Source organism: Falco rusticolus, chromosome 4, assembly GCF_015220075.1.
Source record: "Falco rusticolus isolate bFalRus1 chromosome 4, bFalRus1.pri, whole genome shotgun sequence".
In the NCBI taxonomy this organism is placed as follows: domain Eukaryota; kingdom Metazoa; phylum Chordata; class Aves; order Falconiformes; family Falconidae; genus Falco; species Falco rusticolus.
Window position 1 is genome coordinate 106,111,022 of NC_051190.1, and position 19,004 is coordinate 106,130,025.

A 19,004-nucleotide genomic window follows, 5' to 3' on the forward strand; every position below is an offset into this window, starting at 1 on the left:
TCAATCAAAGCACGGTTCATTTAATCACAATCTGTGTATTTGTGTCAAACGAATGACAAATGGCTAAAAGACCTTACTAGCATTGCTGGAAACTACCAATTGCTACTTGGCCAAGTGCAAAACACCTGCTAACTTTAAGCCAGAAAAAGTTTGTAAAGAAAGGAATTACCGTCAGTTAGCATAGCTGGTGCTTAGCTGAAAAGAAGAAAAAAAAAATCCAAAAAACAAACCAACACCCCATCATCAAGGCCCCAGAAGTTGAATTCAATGAGCTAATTTCATTTAATGTTTAGAAAGAGTTGTTTGCAAGGGTCCAGATGAGGCTGTTAGCTGCTGTTGAGTGGAGAAGTGTGCCCAATTATTGCTTGTAAAACAGTGAGAGGCCAGTAGGAAGTGGATGCAAGGTTAATTGTACAGTATCAGAAAACTGGTATTTCTACTGGGTGTGTGATTTTTAATACCCAGTACTTCTTTCTTTTTCTTTTTTTTTTTTTTCTTCCTTTTCCCCCAGGCCTGCAGGGTTTTTTGTTCTGTTTTGGGAGGGCTGTTTGGGAGCTAGAAGGATGGGTTGATAGGTGTTCGGTAGACTCAGCAAGCAGACAGAAAGAAGCCAAAAGATGTAAAGAGAAACTATAAATTGTGTTGCTCTGGTTTTGTGTGACAATACTGAGTAAGAGGGTCTAATGTGTTTAATTTGCTCAATAATTTTTCATGTCGAATCCTAAAGAAATTGTCATTCTTTTTGACATGACCTCATGTTTCAAAAGGGGATCCTCACACTGCTCATTTATCAGATAGAAGAACACCTTTTATTCTGCTGTTAAAATCACTTAACTGATTCTTTTCTTCTCCCATCATAAAGCAGTGTTTAATCAGTGTTCAGCACTCCATCTTCGATATGCATAAATATCAGCATTTATTAATCAGTTACAGTTGTTAAAAAAATTGTATCATTAAAGAAAGCACCCGTGGGATGGTAGGGAGGGAGGTGAACAGTGGCCTCAAGCCTGGCACTCCCCGGAGGAGGCTTCCCTCACGGCCTAGCTTCCCTCACAGCCGGGCTTCCCTCACGGCCATGCACGGCTTCCATCAAGGCCAGGCTTCCCTCACAGCCAGCCTTCCCTCACGGCCAGGCTTCCATCATGACCGGGCTTCCCTCACAGCCCGGCTTCCCTCATGGCCAGGCTTCCCTCACTGCCGGCCTTTCCTCATGGCCAGGCTTTCCTCATGGCCAAGCTTCCTTCACAGCCAGCCTTCCCTCATGGCCTGGCTTCCATCACGCCAGGCTTCCCTCACAGCTGGGCTTCCCACACGGACAGGCTTCCCTCATGGCCATCCTTCCCTCATGGCCGGGCTTCCCTCACAGCCAGGCTTCCCTCATGGCCATCCTTCCCTCATGGCCATCCTTCCCTCACAGCCAGGCTTCCCTCATGCCCATCCTTCCCTCATGGCCATCCTTCCCTCACAGCCAGGCTTCCCTCATGCCCATCCTTCCCTCATGACCGGGCTTCCCTCACAGCCAGGCATGGCTTCCCTCACAGCCAGCCTTCCCTCACGGCCAGACATGGCTTCCCTCACAGCCAGGCTTCCCTCACAGCCCGGCTTCCCTCATGGCCATCCTTCCCTCACAGCTCAGCTTCCCTCACAGCCGGCCTTTCTTCATGGCCAGGTTTCCATCACAGCCGGGCTTCCCACATGGACAGGATTCCTTCATGGCCGGCCTTCTCTCACAGCCAGGCCTCCCTCATGGCCAAGCTTCCCTCGTAGCAGGGCTTCCCTCACACCAGGCTGCGGGCCTACCCTCAGCCACATTCATCCTATGCTTTGTGGCCTGGCTGTGCGTATACCTCACGGCTCGGCAGCTGCCACCATCTTATTGATAGGGTTTTGGAACAGTTTCTTTCATAAAATAGGTTTAACTCTGCAGCTTTTTTAGTATTTTAATTTCAAGCTGCAATAGCAGGAGTTAGGAGCACTCCACCAGAAACACGGCCCAGAGTGGAAAGGCTCATCTCACTACTGGTGCAATAAGCGATTACTATTAAGTATCTAAGGTAAGTGGGTTTTATCTCCTAATTTTTCTGTTTAGTAAACAGCTGTCGTTCTGCCTCTATGTCTTTGCGCTACAGCAGCTGAGGCAGTGCAGGTGAACACAGGACCGGGGGCCTGGGCTGCCCTGGCAGGGACCATCGGGCGCCTGAGCCCGATTTCAGCCAGAGGCCAGGTCTGGGGTGAGGGGGTAGCCCCAGGGCGGCCCACGGAACCGATTACACCCACCGCGACCGGCCCGGAGCGAGCACGGCTCCGCGGCGGCCGCCCCTATTCAGCCAGGGCGCAGGCGGGCGGGGCGGGGCGGGGCGGGGCGGGGCGGGGCGGGGCGGGGCGGGGCCTGCAGTGCCGCGCGAAAAGGCGAGACCAGGCGCGATGCCCGGATTAGCACGGCAGCCATGTGGTGACGTCACGGCCGGTCCAACCAATGGGAGGGCGCGGCGGTGGTTTTTGAACGTCAGGGGGCGGTGCCAACTGCCGGTTGTGTGTGCGGACGGCCTGCTGCGCTCGGCCCCCGGGGCGGCCGGCGGGTGCTGCCGCTGCCGTCGGACGCAGCCGCGCCGCGCCCTGCGGGGGCCGCCAGGTAAGAGCCGCCGCTGCTGGGCTAGCGGCTGCTGGGCTAGCGGTTGTTGGGGCTGCGTTGCCTCCGCCCGGGGCTCGGGTAGCCGCGGCTGCGCGTGTGAGGCGCCCGGCGGCGCACCCGCCTTTCTGAGGAGGTAGAGCTGGTGGGTCGGTGGGGGTGCCGTGAGGGCCTCCCCTCGGGGCTAGAGGAGCGGCAGGCCTGCTGCCGGCGCCTCGGGGACACTGCTCTCCCTCGCTGCCCGTCGTACCGGCCCATGCGAGTGTTTGGAGTCTTGGGCCCGATCTTCAAGGCGGGCACCGCTTTGCAGTTCAGGTAATCGGCGACGGTGACAGCAGCCACGTGACAAAAATTGTTTTGAAAATGGCCGTAGCTGTGTATTTGTGTTTTGCTTTTCATTTCTGTGAGTCTGTTTTATGTGTGTATATGCAGCTTAAAAATACCGTAAGCTTTACTCTTGCTTTTCTGTTCCTTCCCTTTTGGCGTTGTGGAGTGTTGAGCAACACCAGCTTACCGAGTTACTTGCCATTTATATTTCCAAAGGTAGGAGATGGCAGAATACTTGAAAAAAACCTTCGAAGACAGCCTGACTGAAATAAAAGAACGAATGAAAGAGAAAAGAAATCAGAAATGGATAAAGTTGGGTAAAACTAGCCAGATCTCCACCGTAAAGTGCAAAGTAACAAGTAAGATACTTAAAATATTTTAATAGCTTTCATAACTTTTTTCTTTAAATCAAGTTGAAATACTGTTCTGTTGCAGCCAACAGCTCCAAGCAAATGAAGAGCATCCAAGCAAACAACAGAGCTCTAGCGCAGGCTTTGCAAGAAGAAAAGCTCAAACTGAGGGATGCCCAGGCTACCATTTTTCATTTACAGAAAGACTATTGTGATCTGCAGTTCCAGATGCTTGATTTGCAAAGAAATCTTAGGCACAAGCAAGCACAAGGACTTGTTGAGGTATTGCTAATAGTTTTATGATTTAGTGATGGTGAACATCAGAATCTGTACCAATCCACTGATCTTTATGATCTTCAAAGCTTCATTAAAAATTAACTCAATATGTAAACCAAATTTTTTCATATTTACACCTTATTTGGTAATTAAGTAATATTTTTTTCTGGCTACTCTTTCTTCTTTAAAATCTATCTTTTGTGAATTTTTTAACTTTTTATCACAGATGAGGGTACCCATCACAGCTATCTTCCAGATGTAGTCATCTCAATACCAGTAAGGTATTGGTAGCTAAAACTAGAGTATGATAATGTGTTATTTTCCTTTTGTCCATTAGAATCGACTGTTGGCCTTGAATGAGGTAATTTCAAGTGTTTCTCCGGATTTACTGGGCTCAGTTGATCACCTTGGTCCAGCAAATAATTTGTGTTCTGTAAGTATAGTGAGTAGCCTTTTCCTCTGGAGGGGCAGGACTTCTGTTGATTCTTCCCCTTACTCCTTCTGCCACATATGTGAATAGTTTTTGAGATTTGAGCCTTAGTTTGGAGGTATAACTAGTCCCAAAGCTCCCAGTATGACATGAGGCCCACACTGTGAGGGTGTCTAACAGGTTGTTAGTAGGACTGAGGCTCTGCTATGAGGTGGTAGGTAGGGGTACCCTGATTTTCTATAGTTTTGTGTCTTGTGCCCTGTACCATCCTCACAGTTCCTTCTCAGTCCACTGTCTGTATGATTGGGCTGGTGATGAATGTGCAGGAGCTGAGTATGTGAGATCTCACAGCACTTTGTGTTAGCCAGCCAGAAAGAAAAAGAGTAAAGGGCCTCTTAGGCCCTTCTGTGGGTAACTTGTCTAAAATTTGTATATGGTGCAAGCTTGTTTCAGCTATTTAGTCACAGTAAGATTTATTTTGTTGACAGAATCAGAGTGTGCCTTCTTCAGTTCTTGAACATAGTTCCAGTGTTGCAGGACAAATACATTCAGTGTAAGTATCTTTTATTAATACCTAATTAGATTTGAAAATTCTGTTACAGTAAGCTTAATTTTCTGACTGGAAAAAGGGAAGAAATCTAGTGTAATAAAGTAGTTAATTGTTATAATTTGCTATTCAGTAAATCCTACCTTTGGTATTTTCTGTAGAGGACCTCTACAGTGTGCTGATGGAGATGATCAAGCACTTTCAAGTGGGATGGAGGCTGGTAGTGATAGAAATGAGCTGGCTCATTCCCTGTCAGAGATCTGTGAGGAATCTGATAATGCCACTTCCTTAATCACAATAGTTCCAGGCAAAGGTAACTAAACCAAAAAGTATCAGACATTGCTCTACTCTGAATGGGGCGGGGGGGGGGGGGGGGGAAATGTGTGAGTGTAAGTTTAAAATATAATTAGTCCTTTTGAAGTAACTGTCAAGTGATCTTCCACTCACTGTCTTAAAGGTTAGATATTAATGTTGGGAAACTTTTTGAATGAAGATGCCTAGCAAAATGAGATAGGAATTTGAAAATGCTTTGTCTTCTATATACCTGCAATCTAGTTTCATTACCTAGCGAACAATGCAACAGAATAAAGTTAACTTTAGTCATCCATTATCATTTATGAAATCAATAATTGTTAACAAAGCAAAATGCTCAGAAAAATAAATGATCTGTTGATAACCTTTCCAAACAGAACAGTTTAGAGGAAGATACTAACGTATTGTATTGGGTCTAGCCATCCCTCATAGCAGCCCTCCTAGGGTTGGTAGCTAGAAAGGTGTTGATGACCCACCAGTGTTTTGAGCTGCTGTTGAGCAGTGCATGGACAGCATCAAGGCTTTCTCTCCAACCTCCCACCCAGCAGGCTCTGCAGGCAGGCAAGATCTTGGGAGGGGACATAACAAAGACAGCTGACCCAAATCGACCACTGGGATATTCCATACCATATGATCTCTGTTCAGATATAAAAGCTAAAAGAAAGGAGGAGGGCAAGGGGGTGTTCGTTATTTATACCACTTGTCTTCCGGAGCAACCACTTGGTGTACTGAAGCCCTGCTTCCCGGGAAGTGGCTGAATGTCACCTGCTGATGGGAAGTAGAGAATACTGTATTTTGGGGTTCTTTGCTTCTGTGTATGCAGCTTTTGCTCTTGGTTTCATTAAACTGCCTTTATCTTGCCCACGAGAGGTTTTTTTAATCTGATTTTATCCCCCACCCTGTTCTGCTGAGGAGGGGAGTAATAGAGTAGCTTGGTGGGCACCTGGCATCCAGCTAAAGTCAACCCACCAAAAGTATACTTACTGATTTCTGTCTGGAAGCTTTGTTAAACAGAGCTTACCTTGATTGCCAAATAGTGGTTTATACAAATCTGTGGAGAAAATTCTAATAGTCTTAATTTTTGACAGGCTCATAACTTGCACAAAACCATAATAGGTTGTTACTATTTAGCTTTAATACTATTTTCTCTTCAATTACAAGGACAAACATCTCACTTTCAACTGGACAACATAAGGTCAGAGCTGGAAAATGTTACTTCAAGTGCAGAGGGTAAATTCAGTGATGTGTTACCAAAAAGTGTGTCTACCAGACGTCGCTATTCAAAGATGAGAAATTATGATGAACTTTGCACCAGTGTCTTGGACTATTCAGAAGCACCTGGTTCAACAACAGGGCATTCTAAACAGGATGAAATTAGACTTGAAGGTCTAGAGAGGTGTAATGTAGAAAACACAAATCTGGATATTTCTCAGCTGAATGAAAACAATGTGGGCTCAGAGCTGGTGTTGAGGCGGACAAATTCTGAAACTGCACAGTTCAACTTTAACAATAATTCTGATCTTAAACATTCTCTGTGTAAAAGCAGAGAAGGCTCTCAAGTAAGGAAAAAGAAGCATCAGAAGGGAAAACCGGAATGGCCTATAAAGATTTCCAGACAAAGACCAAAAAAAGGACAGGATAAAGAGGCTTCCAAAGAAAAGCTGGATTTCTTGGGGGGCACCAGTGATGCTTATGACTTTAATTTTGAAGAGAGTGTCCATGTTACACCTTTTCGACAAAATAAGGTGAATGACACAGACACTGATGTGGATGACAAAGAAGACTTATCTGAAACTAATACCACTGAGTTGAGTGATGTTGAAGACGATTCAAATGATAGCCTTTATGAGCCTTACAAGAGTAAATCGAAAAAAAGGAAGAGTTCAGTGGACAAAGATACATCACCAGTCCATACTAGGCCAAGGTCTAAAAGACTTTTGGCACAGCATGAGCAGAAACTCCATAATGAAAAAGAGACTGAAAGCAATAAATTAAGTGACAAGTCTATGGGTAAGTGTAGAAAGTGTTCTGTAATTGCTATTGTTTCCTTGAGAGAAAACATTAAGGGAATTTTTTTTCTTTAATAACTACAACAATGTTATTCAAAAAATCTAGACTCATTCCTCTCTGCCTTTTTCCTAATGGAAACTGGAATTAAGATATGTTTTGTTTAAGAAATTGTTTGACAATTAATACTGTATTTTAGATGTGTTCAATGGCTTATTAAAGCAAAGAACAAGATTATAAATGGAGAAGTGGAATAACAAATCACACTTTGCCTGACACTGCTTGGTGTTAATTTATTTTTCCAAACTAAACTCCTGAGTATTTGTTGATGCTCTTACTTATTAAGTGGAAGGTTGAAGAAAATGGTTATAGCTGAGAGTTACTTCACATCTAGTACATTCATTGACACTCTCTTTCAAGCTACTCTGCCTGAATTGTCTTAAGTGTATCTAATTTCTTCCCAGGGCAGCCTTCTGAGCCGTCTCGTGGTCATCTTTCTGATGTTACCAATACCACTTTGTTGCTCCCCAGCACTGGGAACACAACTACTCACCCAGAAGGTGAACAACCACGATCTCCAAAACGCAAGCGAAGCTGTACTCTTGCTGTGAACTATAAAGAACCAAGTATTGCAGCGTAGGTGTCTTACATTGTGGTTTGATATATCAAAGTTAATGACACTCCGTCAAATGAAGGGTTTGAGAGGATTATTTAAATACCGGAAATAAGTTCTTAACAAAACATTCTAAGAGAGGTCTAACGTTAGTAATACAAAATAGTCCATGTGAAATTGAACTTCCTAGCTGAAAGTTAAAACTTCAAGTGACATGAGCAAAACTTAATTTTGTGGTTTTTGTCTTTTTTTTTTTTTTATAGGAAACTCAGGAGAGGAGATCCATTTACAGATATAAATTTCCTGAATTCTCCAATTTTCAAGCAGAAAAAAGATAATAAATGCCGTTCTCTTAAGAAAAAATGTCTGTTGAAATACAATGAGAAATTTGTTGGTTGTCATTGAGCTTTCCAGTCATGATAGCAAAACCATGCTTCCTTCAAGAAAAATCTTTAATCCAGCAAATCTTTGTTGTGTTATAATTGTATAATATATAATAATTTCTGTGTCTAATATTAAGTTTATCTCCTTTAAGGGATTTAGACTTTAATCCCATGGCTTGTTTTTAATGATACACAGGACATGAGACTACTTCTATAACTAAGGTGATTCCATTTGACCTCTTGAGAGGAAGCATCCCTCTATCGTAGGTCTGTGAGATTATCAGAAATATCTGATGGAAAAGAGGGTGAATGTAATTCTATGACTTACACACCCTGCGTGCAGTGACACCCTGTGTGCAGTGGTTGGCAAAGGTGAACATAAGGCACTTTAGACCAAATATTTCTGTGGGGTTTTTTTAATAACCAAGTTTGTACATATCTTGTTTATGTAATGGTTGTAGTTTCACATTGAAGCTCAAAATAAAACATCTTGGTGTTTAATAACAGCTTGGCTAGTGTTCTTTTTGTGTAGTTTTGGTATTTGCTTCAATGGTAGGCATGCTGCAAGCCAGCATACTCCTTCCCCATCTTACGCAGCATAAGCATTGTTTAGAAGCTAGATTACCATTTGTAATTTGATTACACAGCTGGAGCTCTCAAAAGTACCAATTTTGGGTTGGTTAGTACTGCTATGAATGCAAGTTAATCAACCACGCAGGAAGAAAGCAAGTTTATCTGTGAAAGTAGGTGAAGGGTGCTCTGCTTTTGGTGGAGTGTAAAGTAAACTGCTATTATGGAACTTCATAATAATTTTGGCCCTGCTTTGCCAAGTACCTCTACCATCTGAACCGGTACTGTTGGTACCACAATAGGCAGTGGGCTGGAAGAACAGTTACAAACTGTCCAGCAGGAATTCAAGGTCATGGAGTATTCTAACTTTTCTTTGCTTGAGAAACATTTAAGAAGTATTATACATGAATACAAAGAGGAAAGCTACACTCAATTAGGAAAGTACAAAAATAGGTTCTTAATTTGTCAGGCAATCTTGCAAGTCTCACCTGTTCTGTATCACCAGGTGTATCTCTCTGTAATAAAAATGTATAGTGTTAATTACACTTTACTAGTAACTTCCTACATGACTCAACAGTAATAAAAGCTGCAGCTACTGAGCGTATGCAAGGATTTGCTCACAACACAGGCTTTGGATGTTGGAACTGACACTTAACCTTCCATTTGTATCCTAAAATTCTAGCTCTGGGCATTAACATCTTCATTCTGACACCCTTTCCTACTATAGGAACTTAAGAATGACTTGACTTCAGGTTTGCTGCTTTTTCAGCAAACAAAACTGTAACAGCTGTTTATCAGGGACAGAAGAACAATGGGATAGCAGAGTGGCCCAAGGCAGGCATGGTGGGTCTGGGGGTTTTTTGGACTGACTGAGTAAGCTTGAAGAATTGCTGCAGTTCCATCACAGCTGCAGGAAGGAGTCTGAATCTAGCTCACCTAATCTGGTGTTCTTAGAAGTGTCCAGAAAAACAGCTAAGCCTCTTTTGACCAGTATTTGCTGCTCTCTGAACAGTGCACGTGACTATTGTGGCACAGGACTAAATCTTAGTGGGTGGAAGGGAAAAACAAAAAAATGTCTTCATACTCTAATTGTCTGTCAGGAGTGGACAGGTGCAGGGTTCATAGTATGCAAAGTACTGCATGAGTGACATGGTGAGAGTAGCTCAGCATGGACTGTAGCCTGCCCCTATGTGTATCGTGACTTGTGAATAAAGGAGTCAAGTCGACAAAAATGAGAAAACAGTATGAATGTGCTTTGCAGTATAAACCCAAAACTTTTTAACAGCTAAGGCAAAGAATTGTTTGAGATGCTGAGGAGAGAGGAGTAACAGAACTGTAGCTCAGTACAGAGCTGGCAGTGCTACTTCAAACAGTCACAGCTTTCCATGCTGAAAGCTCAGCTCAGCTTAGCACACCATGCTCCTGGTGAACTTAAAGGTTTTTTGCGTGTTTTCTAGTGTACCTGGAAGATGCATTGACTGCACGCTTGTAGACTCGCTGTGCTCAGCTGTGAAATTGCTTCAGTGTGTAATTTGCAGTGCAAGAACTAATTAATGAAAAGAGACCAAAACAAGTAGGGTTTTGTACATATATAATTTAAAACTATTCTGTACCAGTACAATATATTAATTTTACAAATGTAAAGTTCATCAGCTGTTAAAGCATTTGCAAAACCACATATCCTACCGTACTTTATTGCACAGTATCTATGAAAATATTAATTCTTAAATTAGAAAACAAATGTTTCAATATAGAAGAGACAATCTGATTGAAAGACAATAAGAAAATCTACTCTGAAAATAACAAAATTTCACAGGATACCAAGCTTAACAGGTGCATCTGTAGGCCCAATCTACAAAACTGGACTATAGCATCCCATTATCCCATTATAGTACTGGCTATTAAAAAAAAAAATACTCACTGTACCTTTGTTATAGAACCAAATGCAGGTCAGACTAATCTCATACAAAACACTATGGTAAGTCTAGTGTTAACATTTTGAATACCTTGTGTACCACATTTACTACTTCCAGGGAGTTCCTGACATCTACTTGCTGAATTGAGTTGTGTTTTAACATTGCACAGGAATTTTGCAGGAATATATTCTTTGACACAGCACAGGACTGGGTTTTTTTCAGTCTTAGAGCTATTGAATTTTACCAGTGTTACATCTGTGAATATAAAACACCAAGAAAGAAAGTTAAATTTTTTTCACAAAAGCAATTATAATTTACAGTTACAAACTCTAGAAAATGTCAAGTGACAACTTTTTGGCCTGTACTGATCTCCATTAGGAAGTTGTGTACCTCTTAGATGTAGTGTAAGCAGCAAAATATATGTATTATATATATAAATGCTCAATTTGAAGATATACTAACGTGAGTTGTAAAATGTTAATATGTTCCTGGGTCTAAATAATCACAGTTAATAAGCACTTAGAATAAAGCTTGGTAGAAAATCCAGTTTACCACAGAGCCAAGTATATAAGCTAGAAGCTGTCATATGTTGACTTCTTTGTTGTATAATAGTTTTATCTCTGCTGAATAATCTAAAGAATTTATCAGTGAAGAGTAGTAAATAGGGTGGATCATGAAGTGCATCAAAACCTTAACTCTACTAAGCCAATTGAAATTGTCTAGTATATGCGAATCAAATTCTCTGAAGTTATTTTGGGTACTTATGTCCTGCATAAGCCAAGTCACTATGACATTACACATCTAGACAGGTATTTATTCTTTTTTTAAAATAGTGGTTATGAGATTACAATTTGTAGGTAAAGCATTTATCAAAACCCAAAATGAATAGAAAAACTTGCATCTATCAAAGATTACAGGCAGTCCTTTTTCAGAACTGGCTGCTCTTCTCTCACAGCTTCTCAACCAGCTGAGTGTTTCTTTTAAAAAATAATATCTTATAAAAAGATTCTACAAAGAAACAAGTGTTTCAGACCCCTCCCCCCACTTGTTGTTTTCCCTTACTATTTGCTTTTTTACTGGAAAAAAAAATAATAAAACTTTATCAAATAGGTACTGCATTAGGTAAGCTATAACATCTGTTGTTTGGGAATTTTCTTCGTATTCCCAAACATGTGCAATTTCCCACATGTTTTGTGGGGTTTCTGAGGCTGTAGCTGATAAACTTAGTATGAGCATACGGTATTGGGCACAGAAAAGAAATTTTCTGTAATTAAATACATTATAAAGCATTTTAATAAAATAATTTTTGTAACTTCAGTATAGTACATGTTTGCAAAACTAAAAGGGTTTTTAAAAGTGCTAAGTATTAAACACAAGTTTCTTGAAACCTTAAAGTCCCAAAACTCAGATATACAACGGCTTCCCCTGCCCATAAAGTAGGCACACTATTTGGTTGCAAAAAAGACAGTGTCACTTGTCAATTAATCCAGCTTCTTTAATTTTTGTGTAGAAGAATTTCTCCAGTATATTGGCACATTTGTAGTATTCACTCTCGGGGGGGTTGTACTCTCTGCAATTTGTAAAGACTCGCTGCAAGTCTGCCATGAATAATTTCTTAGACACGTAGTACCTATTCTTGAGTCGCTCACTCATTGTTTTGAGATCTGTATAGAAGAAAAATAGATTAACAGCGTTTGATTCAAATACTTTCTATATGCAATATCCCTTTAGACTGATTTGCCATTTAACACAAACTGGCAAAGCTAGGATTTGGAATTCCTAATTGCCTTCATCTAAGGCATGGTCCCTCTTCTAGCTCCAACAGCAGCTGAGCCCCTGGAACTAAGCAGTATTTCACTGTACGAATGATTTTGTGTAGAGTCTGGGGTTTTTTTCTTTAAAAGATTAAAGCATCATTGTTTTGTGTTCTCATATGTCTCTGAGCTTTCAGTGGGTATTAGATGTCCGTAACTAACTGCTCTGTGAGGCAAAGCTGTTGCCAACTCTTCTCGAGGAGGCCTTAGGAGTGTAACAGCAAAGAGTTCAAATATCGCAAAACATGTATGTTAACCTAAAATCCTTGCTTCTGTGTGAACACAGCAGAGAAGAAATATCTGTCTGTACTACAAGCAGTACTTGCAGCTTTGAAAAAAGATTTAAGTTTGTTCCATGCTTTACATATATTTTAATTACATCTTCAGAGTTTATAGTTATGTATCCCTTTGTAAGAGTCATGTAAGAACAAATCTCTCCTTTGAATGCATCATACAAAACCTTTACTTACAGAACATTCTTTAAGAAATGTGTTCTTTTCTACTAAAACCAGTCACCCACAAAATACATAAACCATCTCAGTGCTCACACAATTGCTTTCCCAGTAATCCTTATCAGGCATTTAAAAATATTGTCTACATTAAAGCGTTCTAGGAGTAAGTACAGGAATAGAAGTAGTGGGAGCTGTGCTGCATGTCTTGGCTTTTCTCACCTCAGATGCTCTAACAACTGTTTTTCCAGCAATGCTTGAGCCAGGCTTCAGCAGCACCTTTGTGAAACTAACAGAAACAGCTGAAATGGAGCAGACTTACTGCCCAGAAGCATTGCAAGGAAAGCTGAGATCAAAGACCTCCAATGCAAAGGAATTAAACCTTGAAACTTAAGATGTAAAAATACAGATGTGGGTATTTTCGGTTTGGTTTGGTTTGAATGTTTTTGTTTGTTTGGGTTTTTTTTTGGGGTGGTGGTGGTTTGTTGTAAGGGAGATTTGACTTTGGTAAAGCAGAGGAAAACCCTGCCAAATTGACCTGAGGGAATTATTTAAGAAATTTTTGATAGATGCCCTCAAATACCTCATCCAATGATATATAACTTGCCATTCACTAGCGTTGCACAATATTTTGCAAAAGCAAAGGTTCATTCAGCTCCCATTAAGTCTGAAACATAGGTACCTACATCTAAACTAGATATCCATAGTCTGATAGTACCGAACTGAGAAGGCTGTTCAGCTCACTCTAAATCAAACACTGCCTTGGCTGGTCAGTTAAATTATTCCTTTCTAACTACAGTGAAAGTTTGGCTCCATCTGTCACTCAGCCATACAGATTTTGTATTGCAGATGAAAAGGAAAAAAATGCAAAACTATTTCTGGAAAGTAAGTGGCTGAAAGAGCACTTAAAACAGGGGGGGAAAGTGTTTATAAATGAGAGCTGACCTTAGGAGATAGTAAAAAAACCCTACAGCTATATCTCTCAAATATTGTACAATTTAGTCTGTATGCAAACATAAAGACAAATGAGTATCTTGTATGTGATAGCATAAGAAAATACAATGCTGTTTCTTTTTAATTGAAATTATGTCTGAGCAATTTTTGTACAGTATCAGCATGCTGGCGGTGAGAGCAGAAAAACCCCAGAAGCTGATCATAAATCAAAACGTGATTAAGTTGTGCTGGGTTCCTTAGCTGAAAAAAACAAGCAAAACTAAACCAAAGTCTTCAGCTTAACCCTAAAATGAGAGCTGCTTCCCCTCACTCCAACGTAATACATCTGAACAAGGAAGGGATAGACAACATTCCTACTTCAGGTTTGCCAGCCCCGGCAGTAAGTTCTTTGCAACCACTCTTCAGATTAAACAACCACCTAGACCTAGCCTCTGCTCAGAAAAGCAGACAGAAAACTGTCATGGGACGGTGTCAAGATTCTTTTTCTTTATTGCTAGAAAATACATTTGTGTCAGGGATACAGGAAGCCAGCTGCTGTTTTATAAAGTGCACATGTATTTGCCATTTGGAAATCGTAAGTTGAATATTGAAACATCATTATACCAAACTGGTATACACAGCCTAGGACCCTATGTGAAGCAACATGAACAAACACTTTAATTCTCCGAGAAATTTCTCTGAGAAGTATTAATAGTAGCCTGCAATGAACTTGTATTTCATTCTCTAATAACGTTAAAAGCTACATGGAGGTGAACATTGCATAAACAATGCAGGAGTAGCAGGATTCTGTTTTAAATATGCTGCAATACAAATCAACACAAGCATCTGCTTAGAACAGCACTGAATCACCATTGATATTCTATGACCCAGCAGTCAAAAGCAAAGAAAAATGTTATTAGCAGTTGTGTACTTCCCTTTGCAAGTAATCCTGCATAAACAATAGCTGCATGATTTAAAAATTTTAAAAAATAAGTAAATAAACCACCTTGGACAACTCTGGCAGATCTAAAACACAAACGCAAAAGTTATCTTACAATCAGTTGCATGAAGCATTTTCCTAAATTTAAACTGGAACAAACTGTTAAGACTTCACTAGGAAACCCTGGTACGTTTGGTAAAGGTTTTCTCTGTGTGATTTGGAAAGGGTAAATCTGTATTTCAAAGCAACTGAAATGCTCAGGTGTTCCTGAAAGTTTGCCCTGAGATTTTTCTGACATACCAGTAGGATCTGCAATGACCAGTTATCACACACAAGAAACATATTCATACAACTCACATAAACCAGCTCAGTCCTGAAAGTTTCTACCTGACTGCACTGTTTTAAGAGCTTGCTAGGGCTCTCTAGGGCATACTAAGATTTCACATGTATACATTACAGATGCTTCACAAATGTCACAAAGCAGTCATAAATTTCAAACGACAGCATCGTACATTTTGGTACTTCAGAGCTGCAAGCTGTTCAGCTGCAAGTAATATGTATCTTTTAACATAAAACAATCAGATTACAATTTATCTGCTATGTCTCCAGCTATAAAGATTTTTAAACTCTATACTTAAAAAATGTTAATGGCATTACCCATGGGAAACCTTATAACTTCATAATATCCAGGAGCTTCTGTTCTCTTCACAGGTTCCATGAAGGGCCAAGCGCTTTGATGGCTCTTTGGTAAAGAAAAAAGTAAGGTATCTAATATGGAAACTCTATATTGGAAATCATTTAAAAATCGTTACAGAAGGTAAACTAGAACTAGCACTCACCTTCACTTGCTGCAGGATGGTTTTTAATGTGCTGTAAAGTTGATCTGGATCCTTGGGCTCCTTACTTGAAAGAAAGTATGAATACATGAAGATTAGCTTGAATCCCTTATCTTCATTCCTATGATGAGCATCCTAACCTAAAAAGAACTCCAAAGTTTCAAGCATTTTATGGAAGAAATAAAATGGGAAAACAGACACCCCGCAAAGGAAAAAAAAAAATCCAACCAAACCCACTTAAGTACTCATCCCTTGCAGATTATTTATCTATTTGCCAATGGATTTAAAGAAATATCAAATGACGTTGTTTAAAGACTTTTCTCAAAGGAATCTCCAAACCGCTTCAACGTTTTACTTTGTGCAGCACTTACCCTCTTTCTTTTCCACTCGGTTTCCAGCCAGTCTCTCCTGTACACCAACAACATGAGAGGAAAGATTACATGGGAACTACAGTAGGTCAAAACATTGAGTTATCGCAGCTCTAAAAAGATAAGCCATTTCAGCACTGCTGCAGTAAAATGGATTTGTTTTAATACAAGTTACTCCTAAGGAAAATCTAGCCTACAGCCCCATTCAATTTCCTAAGACCTCTTCTTCCAGACTGCTGAAAAGATTCTAAAATACTCCTACATTAAACACTTCAGTAATTCAGCGCATATGTTACCACAACCTCTGTAAAGAACAACGATGTCAAAGTTATCCAGTTTGATTCCCTACAGTCAGAGAATAAAGTGCGGAAAAGCACAGCTGAAAAAAATCCCCCAAAAGATGATACTTAAATATTCTAATTCTGGTTTGTCCTGTAAGTCCGTGTGTAGCATAGAACTCATCCTAGTAGAGAGTGCAGTGCATACCAGTGGAGTCAAACTGCTGACTACACTGTGACACAAATCACAGGGGGATCACATAATAAAATTACACACGTGTACATAAAAGAGGATCAGCCTGGGATGCCTTGGGGAAGTCTTGAAGACAGCAGTTGTAAGGGAAACATAACAATCTTAATAGAAATCAAATCAGCAGACCAAAACGATTCCATTTTAATCAAAAAGAAATATGTGGCTACATTAGTATTTCTAGTCTTGGACCCTTCTTGGGCTGTTCTGCTTCTGTTATACATTAAAAGAGGTTGATACATACTAATTCCAGGAATGCTTTCTATAGGAATCTGCCGTACTCCGTCTTTGAAGCAAGAAAGGCCAGGATAAACTTTCCGTATCTGAGCTTGTTTCCTTTCTATGAGCTTTTTAATGATCTGTAATAAAGCAGCAGAGTAAACAAAAAATAACTGATTTGCTCAAAAGTAACTCAAAGGATTAATGCAGAACTGTGATGAACAGAAACGCTCTTGCTTCCTAACCCGATGGTCCTTCTAGACCCACCGAAGCTGGTAACAGAGGTGGGCTACCTGGACGAAGACTGGTTCTGCAGATGAGGCTACCAAGTCTCTCAGCTGCCTATTTAGGCACAAATCTGGAAGAAACTGAGTCATTGCTTGCCGTATTGATCACAAGCTGCACAGCTCCTGGGAAGGTGGCAGCAGAGGTAGGGAAGGAGATTTCCTGGAAGCAGGTTTGGGAACTGGCTCCGATTCTAACAGTTGGTGCTTCTGAACTGCTTCATCCTAGCTGGTCAGAAATTTCAAGGCACATACTGAATGCACCTATTTCAATGTACATACATGTCCATATTCCAAAATTTTAGAAATACCTGTTCACTTCGAAGTCTCCATACAACTATAGGAGTTTCTTAGATATCAGTCAGAGGTACTTTTACTGAAGATTTTCTCTTGAGGAAGTCAGAATGATGCCGCTCTTTGGAACCAAAATTCTGTTCTGCTTGTAAATGCCAGGAAAGGCTTTTCCAGTTCTGGGGTACACTCTGTTCTGCTTTGCAATCTCATTACCTCAATTCTAAGTCATTTGCTTTGGTGCTCTCGGTACACGCTTAGACACTTCCCTAAGCTTTGTGTGTCCTGAATATGTCACTTTCAAAATGGCTTGCTTCATAAGTGGGAGTAAAGAAACGCACAGCCATTCAGAACACCATAGTTTGAGAGACTGTTTTCTTTGGAAATAATGAAGATGGATGTATTTTTAATTTTTGAGGAGCTTCACTCCCCCACACATTGTCTTTTCTCTCGAAGAATAGGAAAAGAAAAAAAATCAGACTTCCAATAGAGGTTACAAATGTTAAGAGAAATGTAGTATACCACAGCACCATGGCCAGATTCCAGCATAACGTCAAAATACTTTCAAACTAATTACTAAATCCACTTTAAACCCCTTCTTACAATTTAGGAACTAGTGGCTGGCTCTTCCTGCTTCAGATGAGCTGTTCATTCAGTAACACTGATTACTAACGAGTCAGCAGGTCACAAAGCTTTGCCTAAAGGGATTTTTCTTATTTTTTAGAACGACTGTAAATAAGCTACACACCAGGTAGTGCAAACTCACAAATGGTGGTTCTGTGACCAGCACCCAAGGGTCGGGTGACATGGTCTTAGCAGCCATAGGCATATGCTCTGACTCTTTAAATAAAAGCTGAGATCCCATTAAAAGCTTCACTTCTAAAAGGAGAAGACTATAAAATTCTGATGTCTAGTACTGGCCCATACCAGCAGCAAACCAAATCAGTACCTAATCTATAGCATCAATGCTCAAAATTCCACTTACGTCCAGGTATCATCTTCATTGCTTTTGATTTGAGCTGACAAGCAAACATTCTTCATAAAGCTGCAGACTGTGAGGGCCATTTCTAAATTTCCTTGGAACAGGGAGAACAAAAACCCCGATCCATGTTTTGAGTGTCAAACAGGCAATCCTAAGATGCACTTCCAAAGGTGTATATATTTATTCTTTAAGAAAATACAACAGCAACAAGCTCTCTTTCTAATAATGGTAGACGTGAGATGGCTGGAGGACCAATGCACTTGAGTGTTTCCAAGCGCTTTGAAACAATATGGACATCCCACCAAATCAGAGAGTGAAGAATGCAAAATAACGTAAACAAAAATTGTAAACTAAATGTATAGCACTCAGATATTGTCTTTCTTTCTGCAGTCACGGGCCACATAGTTATATTGGAATGAAAATAATTGTTCCATAAAAGAGCATTTTAACACAATAAAAAGTCATGAGATTTGACCAACCTTGAAAGAACCAATTATCCTTGTAACTTGTATGTCTTTAAAAACACACAAAGGTATTTAAATACAACTTGAAATGTCTTAATTCTTTGACTAATGAACTATGCTATCATATGGAATATAATTTATGTATTTCTATCATAAATTTACCTTTAATTTATTATGGACTAAACAAAGAACATCCCACTTGAACTCTGCTATTATATGGAATATAGTTTATATATTTCTATTATAAATTTATATTTAATTTATTATGGACTAAAGAAAGAACATCCCACTTAAGCTCTAAGAAGGCACAGCCTGGAATTTAAGACAGCCCACCCTTGACTGGTATATTAAAACAGTGGCAGAAAAAGTAATCCTCTTTCTTTCAAGTAGAATACAGGGCACGCAGTACAAACACTCCATTCAAAAGTCACTCTAAAGTACACTACTGTCATAGAGGGGGGGAAAAAAATGACAAAGCTGCAGAACAAATCAATCTCACAAGATTTTGCTTAGTATCATCTATGACAAAATTTAGC

General features: G+C 40.3%; 2 protein-coding genes across 2 annotated transcripts in view; one reads left to right on the forward strand and one right to left on the reverse strand.

Annotated features, from left to right (window-relative positions):
* The first annotated feature begins 2,524 nt into the window (after positions 1–2,524).
* On the forward strand, positions 2,525–8,380 carry SGO1 (shugoshin 1). The gene is made up of 9 exons (XM_037382840.1): positions 2,525–2,632; positions 3,173–3,315; positions 3,392–3,588; positions 3,920–4,015; positions 4,501–4,565; positions 4,721–4,872; positions 6,033–6,881; positions 7,343–7,514; positions 7,755–8,380. Exons 2-9 carry the CDS (start codon positions 3,180–3,182, stop codon positions 7,894–7,896), a joined length of 1,809 nt encoding a protein of 602 aa, XP_037238737.1. The 5' UTR covers positions 2,525–2,632; positions 3,173–3,179; the 3' UTR covers positions 7,897–8,380.
* Positions 8,381–10,018: 1,638 nt separating this feature from the next.
* KAT2B (lysine acetyltransferase 2B) overlaps positions 10,019–19,004 on the reverse strand; it is a gene marked incomplete at its 5' end in the record, with an annotated part of 44,658 nt that continues 35,672 nt past the window's right edge. Inside the window, 5 exons of the mRNA XM_037382841.1 lie at positions 10,019–12,024; positions 15,154–15,238; positions 15,336–15,399; positions 15,704–15,740; positions 16,473–16,587. Coding sequence (XP_037238738.1) covers positions 11,831–12,024; positions 15,154–15,238; positions 15,336–15,399; positions 15,704–15,740; positions 16,473–16,587 — 495 coding nt within the window. The remainder of the gene's footprint in view (positions 12,025–15,153; positions 15,239–15,335; positions 15,400–15,703; positions 15,741–16,472; positions 16,588–19,004) is intronic.